The 21,243-nt window shown below is 38.6% G+C and overlaps 2 protein-coding genes across 10 annotated transcripts in view; one reads left to right on the top strand and one right to left on the bottom strand.

Moving 5' to 3' along the window:
• Nucleotides 1-21,243, top strand: part of LOC311081602 (protein NLRC3-like) — a 649,618-nt gene that overhangs the window by 264,062 nt on the left and 364,313 nt on the right. The window lies entirely within an intron of this gene.
• Nucleotides 1-21,243, bottom strand: part of LOC311081621 (uncharacterized protein) — a 37,083-nt gene that overhangs the window by 2,977 nt on the left and 12,863 nt on the right. For 2 of the 8 annotated variants that reach the window (XR_014605953.1, XM_084112197.1), the window contains exons 2-4: nt 20,022-20,439; nt 4,947-5,363; nt 4,276-4,432 (exon numbers count right to left, since the gene is read on the bottom strand). Coding sequence is in view for 5 of the 8 variants with exons in the window: in XM_084112197.1 (XP_083968323.1) it covers nt 4,276-4,360 (85 nt within the window). In the remaining 3 variants the exon portion in view is untranslated. Of the gene's footprint in view, nt 1-4,275; nt 5,364-11,439; nt 13,417-14,525; nt 14,623-16,872; nt 19,898-20,021; nt 20,440-21,243 lie in introns of those variants that run through there. The other 6 variants (XR_014605954.1, XM_084112201.1, XR_014605952.1 and 3 more) reach the window with 6 other exon arrangements.

Genomic DNA, 21,243 nt, shown 5'->3' with positions numbered 1-21,243 from the left:
CTAGGCTACGTCATACAATTTTCAAAAGTCTTGTGAAGAAATAATAAGTATGGGTTTCATGACCTTATTTCAGTGAGAATTTTTTTTTGTATTTTCACAAACCACGCATAAATGTCATTATCTCAAAACTACAAACTTTTACATACATGCTGCTGACATATTATTGTAGCAGAGTTTGTGCTGAATACAGTGTAATCAGACTTTAGCCATGAAAATGTCACAAGTAACAGAAATAAGCACAAATGTCAGAGCATGTCAGAACACCTCCAGGGCCCAGAAAACACCTCAGACCCCAGAGGGTTAATTCTACGTGGCATTGATTCAACAAGGTGCTGAAAGCATTCTTTAGAAATGTTGGCCTATATTGATAGGATAGCATCTTGCAGTTGATGGAGATTTGTGGGATGCACATCCAGGGCACGAAGCTCCCGTTCCACCACATCCCAAAGATGCTCTATTGGGTTGAGATCTGGTGACTGTGGGGGCCATTTTAGTACAGTGAACTCATTGTCATGTTCAAGAAACCAATTTGAAATGATTCGAGCTTTGTGACATGGTGCATTATCCTGCTGGAAGTAGCCATCAGAGGATGGGTACATGGTGGTCATAAAGGGATGGACATGGTCAGAAACAATGCTCAGGTAGGCCGTGGCATTTAAATGATGCCCAATTGGCACTAAGGGGCCTAAAGTGTGCCAAGAAAACATCCCCCACACCATTACACCACCACCACCAGCCTGCACAGTGGTAACAAGGCATGATGGATCCATGTTCTCATTCTGTTTACGCCAAATTCTGACTCTACCATCTGAATGTCTCAACAGAAATCGAGACTCATCAGACCAGGCAACATTTTTCCAGTCTTCAACTGTCCAATTTTGGTGAGCTCGTGCAAATTGTAGCCTCTTTTTCCTATTTGTAGTGGAGATGAGTGGTACCCGGTGGGGTCTTCTGCTGTTGTAGCCCATCCGCCTCAAGGTTGTGCGTGTTGTGGCTTCACAAATGCTTTGCTGCATACCTCGGTTGTAACGAGTGGTTATTTCAGTCAAAGTTGCTCTTCTATCAGCTTGAATCAGTCGGCCCATTCTCCTCTGACCTCTAGCATCAACAAGGCATTTTCGCCCACAGGACTGCCGCATACTGGATGTTTTTCCCTTTTCACACCATTCTTTGTAAACCCTAGAAATGGTTGTGCGTGAAAATCCCAGTAACTGAGCAGATTGTGAAATACTCAGACCGGCCCGTCTGGCACCAAGAACCATGCCACGCTCAAAATTGCTTAAATCACCTTTCTTTCCCATTCTGACATTCAGTTTGGAGTTCAGGAGATTGTCTTGACCAGGACCACACCCCTAAATGCATTGAAGCAACTGCCATGTGATTGGTTGATTAGATAATTGCATTAATGAGAAATTGAACAGGTGTTCCTAATAATCCTTTAGGTGAGTGTACATGAAAAGAGATGTAAAACATAAAATCCAACAACATGTATACTAAATACTATACCCACTAAACAATTGAAAAGTATGTAACCTGTAATCTCAGAACTTATCAAAATTGTTATTAATTGCTTTCTTTAGGATACGTCCCAAATACTTTCAAACTGGCAGATATCTAACCCTTTGAATAAAGAATGAATTAAGTTTGGCATTTTAGTTCCAATTATGATTAATCAGATTCAAAAAAAATTTTTTTAAATGATAACAAATTTATTAAACAATGTACACTCAGATAAAGCTCAAGGACACGACACAGCATGTTACACACAAACAATACTGGACAACGAATGAAACAAACTGAGGGACACCCGGGGGATGACAGAGATGGAGCCATTGGAACAGAAATATCTGTGGAGACCAGAAAGATATATGGGCGTGATGTAGGGTGGCCATACGTTCGGATCTTGGCCGGACAGTCCGGATTTTAAGCCCCCTGTCCGGCGAAACCTCAAGCCTCATTTGTCCTCCTTTTTAGAGTTGTGGAAAAACCCGCTCTAGAATCTTTATTGGGGCGCAGCAGCATAGTGTCTAATGCCGTAAGATCTCTGGTCAAACAAATGATTGGCTGAAAGTGGTGTGAAATAAATATCTGATACATAATTGGTTAAAAACTTAAACAAGCCTCCACGACTTAAGAGTCCACATGCTGGCTATGTCATATCATAACTTTAACATGCCGAAATGACATAGCTCATTTAATCCGGAATGGACAGAAGAGCACGAGTTTGGCCATGATGAGCCTAGAGGAGCTGCTGTCGCCTGAGCTTCTGCAGAGGGGGAACTTCTTTGTTAAGAACTGAAATGTGTATTTATTTATTTTTTCACATTCATTATTTGTTTTTGTATTTCTGTTATTTCCAGAAGTCCAGAAATGTTGTTTTCAGGCACTGTGCACTTTGCCAGAGCGGTTCATCTCAGTGGTCAGTTTTTGAAACAGACATCACAATGTCTTGAACAAATACAAATACTGTGAACAAACACTTTTTTGCCTCTTCTGTTACACATAGGTCTACTTTCATATATATCGTAGATCAAATTGTCTGACAATGAATAGAGTAGTCTATTTCAGAATCACTGTATCATGATACCATCGATATGATGGACAAAATTGTATTGTAGTTGCGACTACACCAGAGTCCTATGCAATTATGCTTGCCTCACTAAATGCCGCAAAGTGTCCTCCTTTTTGGTGTTATGGAAATGGCCACCCGAGCGTGATGGCACTCCTCATCATAAGTGCACATACATACTTTTAAAACAAGACAATGATTATCTAGTCTCAGTCAATGTTTAGTTACAACTCTTAACAACTGAACAATAATAAGAAGGAAAGCAATGTATTGACAATTTGACATTGATTGACTATTGATTTATAGGCTATATTGAATTTAAAATGTTGATTAGCTGGACATACTAGTCAATATGGATGCACATCCCTCAGTAAATAATAACCATAAATCAAGTATTGCTTTAACATGCATAATAAAACACAGTGACATTAATTTATTCATTCACAGTTAATGCATTTTTGATATCAAGAATCAATTTTTCACTATTTACAATGTGAATTCTTGATATTAGGAATGGAATTTTTACTAGTAACAATGTCTATTTTTGATATCAGGAATTACATGTTCACTTGTAAAAAAGTGAATTCTTGATATCAACAATGACGTCATCACTCACAGATATTCTTGATATAACAAGAATGAAGATATTTTAAAGAAATTTTTTATATCTGCATCACTAGTTAGTTCACTAGTTAAATATTACACGAGCCAAGCCATTGTATAAATAGTATTTTATATTTGAAAATGCATAAAAGGAAATCTGGGGGAGAAGGTTTGAATGGGTCTGATACAGCTTATAAAATGAGTTGTTATCTATAATTTGCAGGTGCTATGCTTAAGTTTGTCCGTAGAGGAGATGCTGGATCATCAGCCAGTACAAGCACAGACTCAGTTGATCCACATCCAGCCTCAGCCAGTACTAGCACAGACCCAGTACAGCCAGCTTCAGCAAATACAGTACAGCCGTCTTCAGCAAGTACTAACACAGACCCAGGTGAAATACAGGCAGCCTCAGCCAGTACTAGCACAACCAGGGGTGTACAGCCAGCATCAGATACAAGCAGCTCAGACCCAAATAGAACAGTTGCCGCTCCACCAAATGACCCAGCAGATTGGCCCCCAGTCTTAAGAGACTTTATGAGGACTGAGTTAGTATGCAGAGGTCCATTCAAACCAGGACTGGATATTCTTTCCCTAAAGACAAGTCTAGATGAGCTTTCCATTCAGGCTTATTACAGAGACAGCTGTCAAATGGGGAAAAGATTCCCAGGAGTACTGTATAATAACAAAAATAATGCTGTGTATTGTTTTTGCTTTAAGCTCTTTTCTACAAAAGACTAAAGAATTATAAAGGTGTGAATGACTGGTCAAATATCAATGCCATTCTGAAACACCATGAGAGTAGACCTGAACACACAAAAAATATGATTAAGTGGGGAGAACTTGACTAAGTCAGGGACAGACCCTTGACCAGATACAAAAGACCATTTTTGAGGCAGAAAGAAAGAGATGGCGGGATGTCCTTACACGTTTAATAAGTATCACCCAGTCTCTGGCTGAATGAAACCTAGCATTCAGGGGTTCATCTGAAAAACTCTTCCAACCAGATATGTGATTTCATTGTGTTTACTTTTGTCACAAGTTGCATCTATAAATAAAGAGATGCACAATACAGAATGACTAAAGAAAGACTGAATGAAACCAACCTGTTTGCTCCTCAGTTTCTTCATGTTTGACTCTGAATGTTTCTTCAATCTTCACGTCTTCACTCTCCTCTTTAATAAACGCCATCTTTATAACAGTGTGTCACGTGGATCTCAGTCGCTTCACCAGGAGTTTTTCTGTGTGTTTGGACACTCAGTCCTGTTTAAGAGGAGAATAGTTAACAGAAAGAAAAACACACTATACTAAATCTCTGAGTGTGTGTCAATCAGATCTAGTTCAGTAGTTCAGTTCACTGGTAAGAAAGTCAGTCAGAGAGAGAGTTAATGGACTTAAATGATCTGATTAGACTTAAAACACTCTAAACTAAATCTCTGAGTGTGTCTCAATCAGATCTAGTTCAGTAGTTCAGTTCACTGGTAAGAGTGTCAGTCAGAGAGAGAGTTAATGGACTTAAATTACTTTTCTCTCTAACCTTTTTTAATCTGATTTTCACTTGGTTATTAATGTGGCCAATTGTGATTTTGTATCAGCGAACCTACTATTCTGAGACACTGGTCCAAAGATTTGCCATTTTAATATCTAGATAAGTTATTAATAAAAGATAACACGCTACATATTTCTTTTACACAGAGGAGCAACAAGTAAATGCAGGTGAGTCTTTGCAGACACATTTTGAAGACGTTTGAAGATGAAGTAATTGAGAGATACTGACAGTCTCTGTTTTTCAGTTGGATTGGAGATCTTGGATGGATGGGATGAGTGAACACACATCTCGATGAGGGAACAGGTAAGAATCAGATTTGCAGGAAACATGGAACAGGAGACAATGGAGACAATGAGGAACTGAGCGGAGCGGGCCGAGGACCCCCTACATCACGGTGGCCGGCCTTTTTTTCTCTGGGTGCTGGATGATCTGGGTAAATCTCATGGTAGGTGGTTAGAAGGGCTGGATCTAGAGTGTCATCACTGGAGACCCATGAACATTCTTCTTGTCCATAGCCCCCACCCCCCAAAATACTCAATACTCTAAGCGACCACCATGGCGCCAAGAGTCCCAAGATCTCACAAGTGTGTAGACTGCTCTGTCCTCCTGAATTGATAGAAGGGTGTTCTTCTGTCAGGCCAGGCTCTGTGGGGGGAAAAAGACAGATTAGTGGTGAAACGTGAAAAAAGGGTGTTTTCTGTAGTGTGTGTTGGAGAATTTTCCCTTGATTCATGTCTAAGTATGATGCAATGAAAATGACAAGCATGAAAAAATAGTTCTGAAAAAGATGAGAGAATGTAAAAATACCCAGAAATGCAGAGTGTCAAAATACTGTATGAAACAGAACACCATTGTGTGAGGTTTGACCAATTGAGAAGACATGTTTAACTGTGTCAAGGTCACCAGGCATGACAGAGGGGAGGAGATAGATTTGAGGGTATCCATTGGAGACTTGATGATATGAAAAAGGTATAAAAAAATGGGTGCTTGATACTGTAACTTCAGATGTCTGGATGGCCAGCCGGCGTCTCACTTTGTTGCTTGTCAATAAAGTTAATTCTTCTGACCTGGAACCTCGACTCTGAGAAACTTCTTTGAGACCTGAACCAAAAAGAACTATGAATTTGCCACAACATGTGGAGGTAGTTGTAACTGGTAGGTCATGGGGTATGATTTGACAAATGATGGTGAAGGGGCCAACATATCTGGGACTCAACTTCTTACAGGACAGGCGCATTTTGATATCATGAGTGGAGAGCCAAACTTTCTGTCACGGTTGATATGTGGGAGTTTCAACTCTCCGGATATCAGCTTGGGTTCTTTGTCTGCGCACTGCACTCTAAAGGTAGTGATGAACAGTTTTCCAGACCCTCTCACTCTCTCGAAAAAAATGATCGACTGATGGGACATCCGATGTTTCCCTGGACCACAGGAACAGTGGAGGCTGGTAGCCGAGCACACACTGAAAGGGAATGAGTCCAGTGGCAGGCTAACAAAAGGGAGTACTGCGCATACTCAGCCCAGCCTAGGAACTGGTTGTAAGAGTTCTGGTGGCCATGACAAAGGGTTCTCAGGAAGCTCCCAAATCTCCTGTATCTTCATCCCTGTTTGCCTGTTCGACTGGGGATGATAGCTAGTGTTTAGTGTGTTTAATTAGGGTTTGAACAAAACCCAATGGAGGGCCACAGTGTTGAGCTGTGGCCCTCCAGGAACTTGAACTGGAGTTTGAGACCAGTGCTTTAGAGGAATTAGATGACAAGACATAGAGAATCTGTCAAACAATGTAGGTCTGTGGCAAAGTCCACTCCTAGGTATGACCACGGGTGCTGTGAAATGGGTAACGGATGCAGTTTGCCTGGTGAAAGATGGCTCTTGGAGATGGCACAGCTCAACTCATTGTCATGGCACTGGCACTCATCACTCATTGTTGGGGTATGGATTAGGGCTTTGACTTTTGCCCAAAAATCATATTCGAAGTTTGTTTGTTTATTAATATTAATATTCAAATATTTATTAATAATATTTTGACCATTAAATGCCATCAGTAAGACCTAATTCTTTATTTTTAAGCAAAAATTATGCAAAAAATGTAGGCCTATTTTATCCAAAACTGTAAAAGGTTAGGTTATAGTCAAGTCAAGTCAAGTCAAGTATATTTGTATAGCGCTTTTCACAATACAGATTGTATCAAAGCAGCTTCACAGTATTAAATTAAAATAATACAACAAGGTTTGTTTCTAGTGGAATTTATTGATTGATAGAATTAAATTAAATATCCCCAAAATATCCCCAACTGAGCAAGCCAAAGGCAACAGTGGCAAGGAACCGAAAAACTCCATCAAGTGACCTAATGGTGTCCTAAAACTCCATCAGGTGACCTAATGGAGAAAAAAAAACCTTGGGAGAACCCAGGCTCAGTCGGGGGCCAGTTCTCCTCCGGCATTTATGAACTAGAGGCCGGATTGTAGTTTGAACTGTAAGATTAAAAATATTATATGAATGCCTGGCTGAAGAGATGCGACTTTAATCTAGTTTTAAATTGGGAGAGCGAGTCTGAGCAATGAACAGTATCAGGAAGACTATTCCAGAGTTTTGGAGCTAAATGTGAAAATGCTCTCCCTCCTTTGGTGGTTCTGGATATCCTAGGTATGACCAAAAGCCTTGAATTTAGTGATCTTAAAGAGCGCGATGGATTATAGGGTGATAGAAGATCCGTTAAATAGACTGGAGCTAAGCCGTTTAGGGCTTTATAACTTAGCAATACCTTATAATTAATACGGAACTTTATAGGTAACCAATGCAGTGATGATAAAATCGGTGTTATATGATCATATTTTCTTGATCTAGTAAGAACTCTAGCGGCGGCATTTTGGACTAACTGTAGCTTGTTTATTGAGGATGCAGGACAACCAGCTAATAAAGCATTACAGTAATCTAGTCTCGAGGTCATGAATGCATGAACTAACTTTTCTGCATCAGAAACTGATAGCATATTACGTAGCTTAGCAATGTTTCTAAGGTGGAAAAAGGCTGTTTTTGTAACATATGAAATATGATTTTCAAAAGACAGGTTGCAATCGAGTATAACACCCAGGTCTTTAATCTACTAAATTTTTCATGTACTCGTCGGTATGTGGGAAGCAGTCCGGACATGATGATCTTTGTGCTGCGTATCGCCTCGAACAGGCTCCTCAAGTCCCTCTTCAGAATCTCCATCTGCCGCAGCCTGATGTCCTTCACCCCTATATGCAGCACGAAAGCTATAATGCTCGCATCACCATTCAGGGTCTCGGGTATCTGCGCAGTGACATCGAGAACACAAGCACCAGGAAACTGTGACTGTGCACCTTACCTTTAGCTGAGGTATTGTGGACGTCATGGACGACACCCGATTACTACAGTGTTGCGTTCCGTATCGCAAAGAGGAGAAAAGCGGTTCTGGGTGGAGATATTAAAGACCGGGGCAGCAGAGGGGGAGAGGTCCTGGGCCTGGTCCGAGTCTTCCCGCTGCTGAAGCTGACATGCAGATGGAGCTCTGAGAACAGAGGCCTCAGCAGGACAACTCTCAAAAGTGAGAGGAAGCCCAGCCACGTTCAGTGCAAAGAACTACTTATCAAGATTTATGTATCTAAAAATGTGGAATGCTGTCAGCTCAAAGGGAGACTAAGAAACCTGATACTGATATCAAAGCGGAGATATGGGGAGTGGAGGCCACAGCAGGAATACTCTCTAAATCGAGAGAAGGCCTAAGAACACTCCACCCTAAAGACATTTAGCCAAGGAGGCTCACAGAGAGCCTGGCAACTTCAGCACGACGCTCCATGAGTGGAGACACCATTCAGCAGAACTAAGAAAATAAACATGTATTAATTGGAAATATTAAGGAGAATAAACTATAACTTTATAACTGGAGCAGTAGCGTAGCCAGAAAACAGACTTTGGGTGTGCATATGAAAATCTGGGTGTGCCACATTTATTGCCAGATTACTGTGCAAAATGATTAACCATAACCATATAACCATGGCCCACATAACCATAAAACTATATAAAATATAACTATACATTACACTCAGTATCGCCAATAACATAGTGCCCGTTAGCTGCTTAAAGGGCGAGACGGCGTGGCCTGGCCTTGAAAGCCTCAATTATATCATCCAGGTCCAGTGTCTCTCCGAGTTCTCGTTCAAATGTCAGCAACGAGAGGCTATTTAGTCTTTCTGTGAGCATGGTTGCTCTGTTGCTGGATTTAATTTGGTTCACTGCTGAAAACAATCGCTCCACAGAACAGCTTGTAACAGGCAATGTGATCAAAACACGCAGTAAACTGTTCATGTTGGGGAAAACGTCCTTCTCACATGAGTCTAAGACTTCAATTAAGGATGGGTACAGGTGACCCCCATCCACCTTTCGTTTGAGCAGTTGCACAAATACTGTAAATTCAGGACCTTCCACTAAAGTCCATAGTGCTTGCTCGGTGCCTGTAATATTTCCATCTGGCCAAACGCGTCAGATCCGGGCAGCAAGGAAGCAGCAGCGTTCATTATTCCGTAGGAGTCACTCTGAAAACGGTTGTTAAGTTCCATTAGCTGTCTGTCAAGAATGGAAATCCACAAGGATTGCAAATCTAAGTCACTCCTAATGGGCGCACACCTGCCCACTGTAGAGGTCACATGCGAGTCGGAAAGCCTGGCAGGTAATTTTTTGTTACGTGCACCCACTATGTCCCAGTTGTGCACATCATTCTTCTTCATGACGTCATCAGTAAGCCCAATGATTCTTTCAAATTCCCCATCTGAGTTATTCCTAAATGTAGTAAAAGTTTCTTTTAAACCCTCAATCATGTGGACAGAGTCAGTAACAGAAACCGATAGGGACTGTAGGCCTTTTGTCGCAAATTCACTTGCACTAAACAGTTTAGAAAATGCAACAAGGAGAAAGATGAACCTCTTGGTCTGTATTTGTTGCAAAAGAGACTCTGCATCTATTTTGGTCTGGCCTGAGCCTTCTGCAAACTCACTCAGTGTTTCCAATATGACGTCGTACAACTTCAAGACTCGACTCACAGACTCAGATTTTGAACTCCATCTAATATCCGTGGAGCGCACAAGCTCCAGACAGGGTTTGTCGGGGTGTAGCTCTTTTTGGATCTGTAGAAACCGTGCGTGTCTGTTGGCTCCGGTCATGAAATGGTGCAGTGAATTTATAACATCAAAAAAAGTGACCACAGTAGGAGACACTTTTGAGGCTGTTAAAAGAACAAGATTCAGGCGGTGCGAGTGGCAGTGTACATACACTGCATGGGGGAAAACCCACACACAATTCAGGATCCAACTGCAGCGGTTCCAGTACTTCCAAAATTTTGCCAGCGATGCCAGAGGATGTCATATCATCTGTTGCCACAAATCCGACAGCTCTCTCTCTTAGATTGCCATTAAATATATACCTCACACAGACAGCAATTAGTTCCTTCTTTGAGAGGTCCTTGTACTCATCAGCTAAAACGGCATAATAGGTGTCAGCCTGTGCATGCAATTCTGCTCTGATTTTTCGTCTGAGAAGTGATGCTGCAGTTTCAAGGAGGTCGTTCTGAATATCTGGGCTCATCATTTTTGCATTAGCTGGAAGCTCATCAAGGTGTCGTTTTATCTCGGGGTCATATTTACAAAGCACTTTAAACAACTCCAAAAAGTTTCCTCTGTTAAGACTTTCTGTGTCTTCCTTGTGACCACGCAGTGCAATCCCTTGTTTCGCACAGAAAAGCAAAATGTCAATGATAACTTTGACATGTGCCCGGTTTCTTTCAATCAGGTCAGTAAAATGCTCATGTGCGTCTTTTGTTACCTGATGCATGATGTCACCTTTTCCAGCCCTTTTTATCTCCACGAAACCTTTGTGTCGGGCCACAGCAACGGCTTTACTGGCTTCATGTTTTATACAAAACTGACCAAGATGCCCCCAGTCTCTCAGTCCTGCTTTGCTGAATCTGTCCTTCTTGGCATCAGTGTTAAAGTGGCGACAGGAATGGCAAAAAACAGCATCCATTGTGATATTGTACTCTAACCAAGTGTACCGGTCATACCACTTAGCAGAAAAATTCCTCCTCTTTCCACTGACTGTGTGACTGGAAAAGCACACAGTTTTGGCTGACATGCAGGCTCATCTGCTGCAGAAAGGTTTGTAGGCTTAAGCTCTGAGATGGAGGCCATTTTGGTGTCTTCTGATTCAACAGTTTTTTCCGTAGCCAGGAGTGCAGGAGGAGTCACATCTGTTGATGTTGGGCCCGGGGAGGGAGAAACATCCTCATCAGGTGTAACGTTAGGCCTTGTGTCCGGCTGTCCATCAAGCCGAGGTTTTTTCCCAAAAAAATTAAGCAGGGAGCTCTGCGACATATTGCTAGCTAAATTTCTCTGTTTATAATATATGCGTGGCAAACACCTCTGGGGAGCTGCTGGGGTCACAGTCAGCTGCTGTTTTCTGATTGGTTGGCAGTCCGAATTTCGGCCGATATTTTTTTAACGAAAATAATTTAAAATGTAAATTATATTTTAACATTTTTACATTTTAACATATGGCACCATATATTGGATTCTTATTTCTGTGCCCCTGAGAGTATTAGAATGTTCAGTGACGTCACGTCACAGAACTGCCTTTCGCAAGTTGGCTGGCGCTGAGCCAGAGTCGGACGCGCTCAGCGCTTGTCATATATATCACAACTAATATGCAGTGTTTTCAACCACATAATATTTATTTTATGTTTCAGACATTTAAATACACATAAGTACTAGTAAAACAATACATTTGTAGTTTGTAAAATACACACTGATGTCTATGGAAGCAGCAAAAACAATCTATTCAAATGTAATTTGCCAACGTATTTTATTCATATATCAGACACAGCGGAACTATAAAGTTTACTCTATTCTTCTCCCAGTTCAACAGCCACTTACTTTCATGTATTTCGGGAGAAACTGGGGAATTCAGGTGTTGTAAATCCGGCGGACAGGACTCTCTGAACTGCGCGCGCTCATCTCGTTATAGATCAAGATAATTTATAAAGGTTTTTAAACGAAGAATCGGAATATCAGACAGTTGACATGGTAAGCAAGTTTGTGAATATTTTTAATAAAAAAGGAAAAACGAAATAAAACGAATAGCGATACATCTGTTAGTGATTGTGGCGGCGTTGTCACGTGACAATCATGACGTGACGCCATGGAAACAAGGGGTCAGTTAAAATATTTGTAACTTAAGCGTGAAAGGGTTGATTTAAAAAATATATATTTTCAAAGTAAACAACAATAGCCCAATTTTAGTAAAAAAAAATTTTTTGAGACTATAAAAAATAATTCTGCATCCATTTTTAGGTGTGCACCGGCACACAATGGCACACCCGTGGCTACGCCCCTGACCTGGAGGTAAATATTACTTCCTTAATATTTATGAGAAATAAGAATGAAAGTTGAGATTATTTAAAATTGTGAATGACTTAATGTTTTCAAATATTTATTTAATAATTATGTGAATTAGCACAAAGGGGACATATTAATAAGTTGTTGAAAGGGTTAGCTATACGTAGAATTAATATTACAATCAATTAACCTGTCCGCCCAGCAAACCTTCAGTATTAATTGTCTATCAATTCTCAGAAAGGTTATTTTCGTGGCCACTGAAAAATAACGTTCTTACTGTGTACAGTACTACTACAGCATGTAGCAAGATCAGGAATTGTTGTGACTTTGATTTGCAAACAGTATATCAGAATCAAATACTCACATGTATTGTGTTTAAGCTTTATTAACTAAATCATGAACACATAACTAGTCTAAACAAAGACATACACACTAATCACTCATACACACATGGGTAAAATGCAAAGTGAAAGAAACTGAAAAAGAAACAGAGGAATGAAGCTATGGAAAGAGTCAATTTAACCATCTTCAAGAACCATCAGTTTTCTAATTCACCTTGTTAAAAGGGGTGCAGTGTGAAAGTAACCTTGACTTCAAACAGAAATACATTTTCTACTGCCGTACTCTTTAACAAAGAACACAAACAGGGTCTCACATTTACATGACTTTTCATATGTAATTGTGAGTATGATGTTTTTATTGCATTGATCACAATTTAATTGTCTTTCTTCAGAGTGAATGTGCAGATTATTATTGAAATTCCTCCTTTTTCTCAACCTCGTCACACTGAGGAAACGTCATTTTCTTTCCAGAATGAGTTTGTAAATGATGTTTCAGGCTTATGTGATATGGGAAACTCATATCACACTGAAGACACTTGTAAGGCTTCTCTCCAGTGTGAACTCTCATGTGAATATTAAGGTTTCCTTTAATTGTGAAACTCTTTTTACACTGAAGACACTTGTAAGGCTTCTCTCCAGTGTGAATTCTCATGTGAGTCTTAAGATTTCCTTTTAGTGAGAAACTCTTCCCACACAGTTTGCAGGTGAAAGGCTTTTCTCCAGTATGGACTTTCAAGTGGATTTTAAGGCTGTCTTTTCGATTGAAATACTTTCCACACTGTTGGCAGGTCAAAGGCTTCTCTCCAGAGTGAGTTCTTATCTGGAGATTTCTAGTTTCTGTTTTATGAGTCTGTGAGTTACTACAGGATTTGTCACTAGTCATGAAATCACGACATTTCTCTTCAATTTCATTCAGTTCTTGGCTCTCTTCTTTCAGAGCCATCAGGTCTAGGGTGAAAACAAAAACGAGGTAACACTAGTTTAATGGCACAAAGTAACAGACATAAAAACATTTAGACATCTAAAACATTAAATCATTCTTTAGGACACATCCCAAGTACTACCCCCCTCATAAAAACCCACAGTAGAGCACTGCACACATTTGTGTTGGGATCCTGCAGGTCAGACGTTAGACCTGGTTACACTGTTGTTGCCTGTGAAAACCAAATGGCGGTCGGCGTGGGTGGAAACGTGCAGATTAAGGGGCGATAATATTATAATAAGATCCTCTTCTTATGTCGGAAGGGGAGTGAAATCTGATCGGCTTATTTTTTGACATGCTTGCAGAGAAAGGCTTACAAAACTAAGTTACTGGGTTGTCACTTTTTATGTTTTCAGGGTTGGTAGATGCACCAGGGACCCGATTATAGCACTTAACCCTCTGGGGTCTGAGCTGTTTTCTGGCCCTGGAGGTGTTCTGACATGCTCTGATTATTTCTGTTACTTGTGACATTTTCAGGGCTAAAGTCTGATTACACTGTATTCAGCACAAACTCTGCTACAATAATATGTCAGCAGCATGTATGTAAAAGTTCATAGTTTTGAGATAATGACATTTATGCGTGGTTTGTGAAAATAGAAAAAAAAATTGTCACTGAAATAAGGTCATGAAACCCATACTGATTATTTCTTCACAAGACTTTTGAAAATTGTATCACGTAGCCTAGAATATTTGCTCTAAAACTATGTGAAAATCGCCCTGACTGCTCATTCAGATAAGACAATATATTGATTTAAAAATTTTACGACGTGTTTTCTGTAAGAAAGCTTTATGCGAAGAAGCGTGATCACATCATTAATATGTATGGCTTTCACACCTGAGAAAGACAAAGACCCACCCCTAATGGCTCTATTAAGAGCTATCAGGCCCTGTCATTCTGAGCAACCTTGCACAAAGAATGAGGAGATTTAAAAAAGAATGGCTTTTTGATTGTTTGGATTTATTTACAACACAACATAATCCAAATAGACACAACAAATTACAAAAAAGCACATTATTGAAAACAATGATCCAAAGACAGAAACCTTTGTGCCATTCCTAAAAACATTGTACATACCTTTCATTTCCAAGGTGTTTGATTTTCACATTACCATGTTCATGTACAGAGACTCATGTGAATGTTGAAGTCAGCAGGACTCAGTGGCATCTGGTCCCTGTATAAAAATAAATAAATAAAAAACCTGTGAACATACTGATATCAAGAGAAACTATAGGGCTGCACGATTTTGGGAATAGATTTTTAGATCTTTCTGGTTAAAATTGCTTTTTAAAATTCACAGAATACACACACACATGTTTCCAACAATGTATAATGATGCTGCATAAAATAATAATAACAATAACCTATAGCAGCCTATAAATCTTCCAAAAGATTTCAGTAACAACTACGTTAGAGAAAAATATATTGATTATCATGTTACTTCAAATGTTTCCATTCGTTATGATGATATGAAATAAGATAATAGTAAAAACATGAAGCCTAATGTTTGGTGCGTTTTGCTTTTCAAACGCGATCGCGCTCCAAAATATAAAACATTATGGTTACCATATTATACATATCTACATTTGAGCAGATATCCACAAACACCGTAACAGTAAACACGGGTCTAAATATTATAATTTATATCTAGCCAACAGTTCAACTGCAATGTGGAGTTTATGCAACAATAACATGAACTAATAAGTAAGAATTTCTTACCTTACATCTTTCTTGTCTTCAAATCGCGTTTTTCTTCTGAGGTAAATCAATGTAAGCTCACGGCGCGTCTTTCAAACTCGACGAAAAGCAGAGACTTGTGAAGTGTTTTGGTGCTTTGTTTTTGAGGTAATGAGCGCGTTCGCGTTCCATGTGGAGATTTGCATGTGAATCTCTTTTACGCGCGTGGGCGTGGTCAAATTAAAAATAATGAGCAAGCGTTTGAGATACTGGACATCTTGTTGTTTATTATTATTTTATGCAGCACTGCACATAGCCTATGCCTACAAGGCACAACAAACCTGGTGTTCATTATATTATATATTGTTGGAAACATATGTGTGTGTGTGTGTGTGTGTGTGTGTGTATTCTGTGAATTTTAAAAAGCAATTTTAACCAGAAAAATCTAAAATGTATTCCTAAAATCGTGCAGGCCTTTATAGTTTCTCTTGATATCAGTATGTTCACTTTTTTCTTTTTTTTCTTTCAGGGCCCAGATGCCACTGAGTCCTGCTGACTTCAACATTCACATGAGTCTCTGTACATGAACATGGTAAAGTGAAAATCAAACACCTTGGAAATGAAAGGTATGTACAATGTTTTTAGGAATGGCACAAAGGTCTCTTTCTTTGGATCACGTTTTCAATAATGTGTTTTTTTGTCATTTGTTGTGTATCTTTGGATTATGTTGTGTTGTAAATAATTCTCACACAAAACATGTCTTGCAAATTTTAAATCAATATATTGTCTTCTCTGGATGAGCAGTCAGGGTGATTTTCACATCGTTTTGGAGCAAATATTCTAGGCTACGTCATACAATTTTCAAAAGTCTTGTGAAGAAATAATCAGTATGGGTTTCATGACCTTATTTCAGTGACAATTTTTTTTTGTATTTTCACAAACCACGCATAAATGTCATTATCTCAAAACAACAAACTTTTACACACATGCTGCTGATATATTATTGTAGCAGAGTTTGTGCTGAATACAGTGTAATCAGACTTTAGCCATGAAAATGTCACAAGTAACAGAAATAAGCACAAATGTCAGAGCATGTCAGAACACCTCCAGGGCCAGAAAACACCTCAGACCCCAGAGGGTTAAGCATGAAAATAACTGAAGGAAGTATATATTTACTAAACAAATTAAGCCAACTTATATGATTCATATTCTTTTGGTTTCTCTACCCAATATATTAAAAAGTTACGAATGTAGTGAAAATACAGGTATCGGTCTCGGCAAGTACCAAAAACAAAAGTATCCAGAGGGTTAAGCCATCTATGTTCTATCTATCTATCTATCTATCTATCTATCTATCTATCTATATGTCTATCTGTCTTTCTTTCTATCTATATATCTATCTATCTATCTATCTGTCTATCTATCTTCAAACCTTATCTATCCATCTATCTATCTTCAAACCTTATCTATCCATCTATCTATCTTCAAACCTTATCTATCTATCTATCTATCTATCTATCTATCTATCTATCTTCAAACATTATCTATCTATCTATCTATCTATCTATCTATCTATCTTCAAACATTATCTATCTACCTATCTTCAAACATTATCTATCTATCTATCTATCTATCTATCTATCTTCAAACATTATCTATCTATCTATCTATCTATCTATCTATCTATCTTCAAACCCTTTCTATCTATCTATCTATCTATCTATCTATCTATCTATCTATCTATCTCTTTCTAAGTAATCTATCTTTCTTTCTTTTTAACTTATCTTTCTTTTTAACTAATCTATCTTTCATTCTTTTTTCTTTCTTTCTAACTAATCAATTGTTCTTTCTAACTGATCTATCTTTCTAACTATCAATTTTTTTCTTTCTAACTTCTATTTATCTATCTCTTTCTAACTAATCTATCATTCTTTCTGTCTAACTAATCTATCTATCATTCTTTCTTTCTAACTAATCTATCTATCATTCTTTCTAACTAATCTTTCTTTCTAACTAATCTATCTATCATTCTTTCTAACTAATCTATCTATAATTCTTTCCAACTAAGACTGTCTGTCTGTCTGTCTGTCTGTCTGTCTGTCTGTCTGTCTGTCTGTCTATCTATCTATCTTCAAACCTTATCTATCTATCTATCTATCTATCTATCTATCTATCTATCTATCTATCTATCTATCTTCAAAACCTTTCCGTCCATCTATCTATCTATCTTTTATAACTAATGAATCTTTCTTTCTTTCTAACTAATCCATCCATCTTTCTTTCTAAATAATCCATCTTTCTTTGTTTCTTTCTTTTTCTTTCTTTCTTTCTTTCTTTCCTTCTTTCTTTCTAATGAATCTTTCTTTCTTTCTAACTAATCCATCTTTCTTTCTTTCTTTCTTTCTAACTAATCTTTCTTTCTAACTAATCTATATTTCTTTCTTACTAGTCTATCTATCTATCTATCTATCTTTCTCTCTTTCTAACTAATCTTTCTTTCTTTCTAACTAATCTTTCTTTCTTTCTTTCTAACTAATCTTTCTTTCTAACTAATCTTTCTTTCTTTCTAGCTAATCTATCTTTCTTTCTAATCTATCTATCTGTCTTTCTAACTAATCTTTCTTTCTTTCTCACTAATCTTTCTTTTTTCTTTCTTACTAATCTATCTATCTTTCTTTCTTTCTCTCACTAATCTTTCTTTCTCTTTCTTCCTTTCTTTCTTTCTAACTAATCTTTCTTTCTTTCTTTCTAACTAATCTTTCTTTCTTCCTTTCTAACTAATCTTTCTTTCTTCCTAACTAATCTAACTTTCTTTTTTCTTTCTAACTAATCTTTCTTTTTAACTAATCTATCTATCGTTCTTTCTTTCTTTCTTTTCTAACTAATCTTTCTTTCTAACTAAAATTTATTTCTATCTATCTATCTATCTATCTATCTATCTATCTATCTTTCTTTCTAACTAATATTTCTTTCTCTCTTTCTAACTAATCTATCAATCAAACTTTAAACTACTTTAAACTTCAAACTACTTTAAACTTCTTCAAACTCACTGGTCCAGCTTTCTCAAGCCAACTTAAAGTTTGTCTCAACAAACTTTTTTTTCTAGTTAGTATTTAACTTTTATTTTTTCTTGACTAACTAATATACAATGTAATGATGTTGCATGCCCGTAGTTTCTTTTGCACTTTCTAAAGTGAAGCGATATACAGCGTGCGTCACCGCATTTGCGCGTGCAATTGAAGAGTGCACGGTACGAGTGCAGTATAATGGCTGATAGGACAGGAAAGTCTGTTTTTCTGAGGCGAGATACTTTTTCTTGTTTTCAGCGTACACTTTTTATGTTTCTCTGCTGAAACCTGTCGGGGGCCCGAGGGAAGAGGGCGATATCCAGAGCCCACTACCCATAATCGTGGATGACTAGGAGCCATACCAAGTGCGAGATCTTCTTGACTCCAGACGTCAGGGTTGATGACTGCAATATCTGGTTGACTGTGAGGGGTATGGCACGGAAGAGAGGTCCTGGGTCAATGCAGAGGACATCCACAAACACACACTTAACACCTTCCATAGGACTCATCCAGAGACCTGCCCCTCGACCTCGTGGAAGACCCTGGCGTCGAATGCACCCTCGCGTCAGGAGGCATCCTCTGGCTGGAGAGTGGGTAGTGGGTATTGGTTGTGGGCGGGGGGTTTCTGTCACTAGTGCCACCCCAGAAAATCTTTCCATTGGCCACCAGAGGTCACCCTTTCCTGAGTATTAATCCACAGACTACAATTCCCAGAATCCTCATATACCCTAACTAATCACGCTCGCACCTGTCAGTCATTTCACAAACTATTTAAGCCATGAGAACACTAGGTTCGGTGCAATGTCTTGTATTGCCACAGCCTACATTTCTGAGCGTTTGTCTGTTTGATATATCCGTTTCTTGACCTTGTTTGGATTACCTTCTCTTGACCATTTGCTGCCTGCATGTTGACTATTGCCTTATTGACTGGATTATTGTCTGTTTGCTGCCTGTCCTGACTACCTGTTATGTATGATGTTATTTTTCTGCCACAATTCTACGCGTGCAAGATCATATTTTAAGCGCCCAAAATGGCATTTTGCACACGTGTTAACTGAGCTTTGCAGAGAAATATTAGTTTCGTAAATCAGAAAGTACTTTGAGCGAACAAAAACTAATTTTGCACTTAAAAAAAATTTGTGTGCAGACGTTCTCTTTTGCATGTTTCACCTGCTTGCTACCCTGATACCTCTCCTGAGAAAAAGTCTAAACCAAGAAAAGTCAAGAGGCTCCAAGCGCCGATAAGATTTGTATTTAATATCTGTACTTCAAATTTCTGACAGAAAGCATAACAGCATGCCATAACTGCTACATTCAATTTGACCAAACACAGCCAAGCTTTTCAAATCTAAGTCAAAGCAGAGACGAACAGATGAAGATACCACCCACAGAAGTAGCAGGTAAGTTTTTAGTTGCTGTTTGGATAAATAACTTTGAGCTCACTTTTGGACTAATGTTAGCTAACACGTGGAATACTGACGTTAACTGCTGTAACATGATATGGACGCTGGTGTTTATATTTGTTCAAGCTTGACAACCTTACTGCTTTTTATTTCTAATATATATTTCTAATTACAGATGGGTACAAGGATTAACTTGTTAAAAGTAATGCTTATAATAGGGCATTCATCTGAAACTGTTGAGGCAGTGAAGAGTTGTGAATATATTACCCACCAGGTACATTGTACTCAGCATACTGTCATTCTAAAGAAGAAAACAAATCATGCGGAAGTGTTTTGTTTTGGCTATTTCTTAGTTTTTTCTAATTTAAGTTGTGACATGTGTTGACACAGAATGACTGAAAAAAGACTTTGAGAATGAAACTAACCTGTTTGTTCCACAGTTTGTTCATGTTTGACTCTGAATGTTTCTTCAATCCTCACGTCTTCACTCTCCTCTTTAATAAACGCCATCTTTGTTTGTTCCTCAGTTTCTTCATGTTTGACACTGAATGTTTCTTCAATCCTGACGCCTTCACTCTCCTCTTTAATAAACACCATCTTTGATTGTGTCTCAGTATCTTCATGTTTGACTCTGAACGTTTCTTCAATCCTCACGCCTTCACTCTCCTCTTTAATAAACGCCATCTTTGTTTGTTCCTCAGCATCTTCATGTTTGACACTGAATGTTTCTTCAATCTTAATGTCTTCACTCTCCTCTTTAATAAACGCCATCTTTATAATAGTGTGTCACGTGGATCTCAGTCGCTTCACCAGGAGTTTTTCTGTGTGTTTGGACACTCTGTCCTGTTTAAGAGGAGAATAATTAACAGAAAGAAAAACACGTCCAGACTAAGACATTTCTACACTGACCAGTGAAATGTGAACACGACATATTAAAGCTGCAGTAGGTAACTTTTGTAAAAATGTATTTTTTACATATTTGTTAAAACTGTCATTATGTCCTGACAGTAGAATATGAGACAGATAATCTGTGAGAAAAAAAAAATCAAGCTCCTCTGGCTCCTCCCAGTGGTCCTATTGCCATTTGCAGAAATACACCGCTCCCGGTCAGAAACAACCAATCAGAGCCAGGAGGAGTGTCTTAGCAGTGTCAATCAAGCTCGTGTACGCGCTGATCACACCCCTCTCTTGCCCAGCGTGCACCGTCGTACAAAATCAAGATTGCCGGTGTGCCGCAGCTGTGCTAATGGCCGCGGCAGGGACAAACAACCAAAACTGCCAATTTCTCAAGTGGCACCTGCTCATACAACAAAGACAGTCAACACTCTAGCCGCATAACATACCTAAAATGTCACGCGCTGTGCAAAGCAACAACTGAAACCTGCTAATTCACTGGCTTGTCATGTTGCTGAAATAAATGTACTATCAAACCTTATTAAGCATTACACATCGCTAGAATAATTACTTACATACTGTAACGTTACCGTTATATTATCTTGCCAGTTATTTATAACTTATAGAAAGAGTGTAACGTTATGAAGTTACATTACATGTATTGCAAAATACGTAATGATTTGAGGACCAAGTTTGTAGTCAATGTATGGGCAGGCCATAGTCAATGTAAAGCATATTGTTGATGTTTCGTCT

This window comes from Abramis brama (assembly GCF_963993115.1).
Source record: "Abramis brama genome assembly, chromosome: 4".
Classification (NCBI taxonomy): Eukaryota; Metazoa; Chordata; class Actinopteri; order Cypriniformes; family Leuciscidae; genus Abramis; species Abramis brama.
The sequence above is the reverse complement of the archived record's forward strand: the minus strand, read 5'-3'. Positions and strand labels throughout refer to the sequence as shown.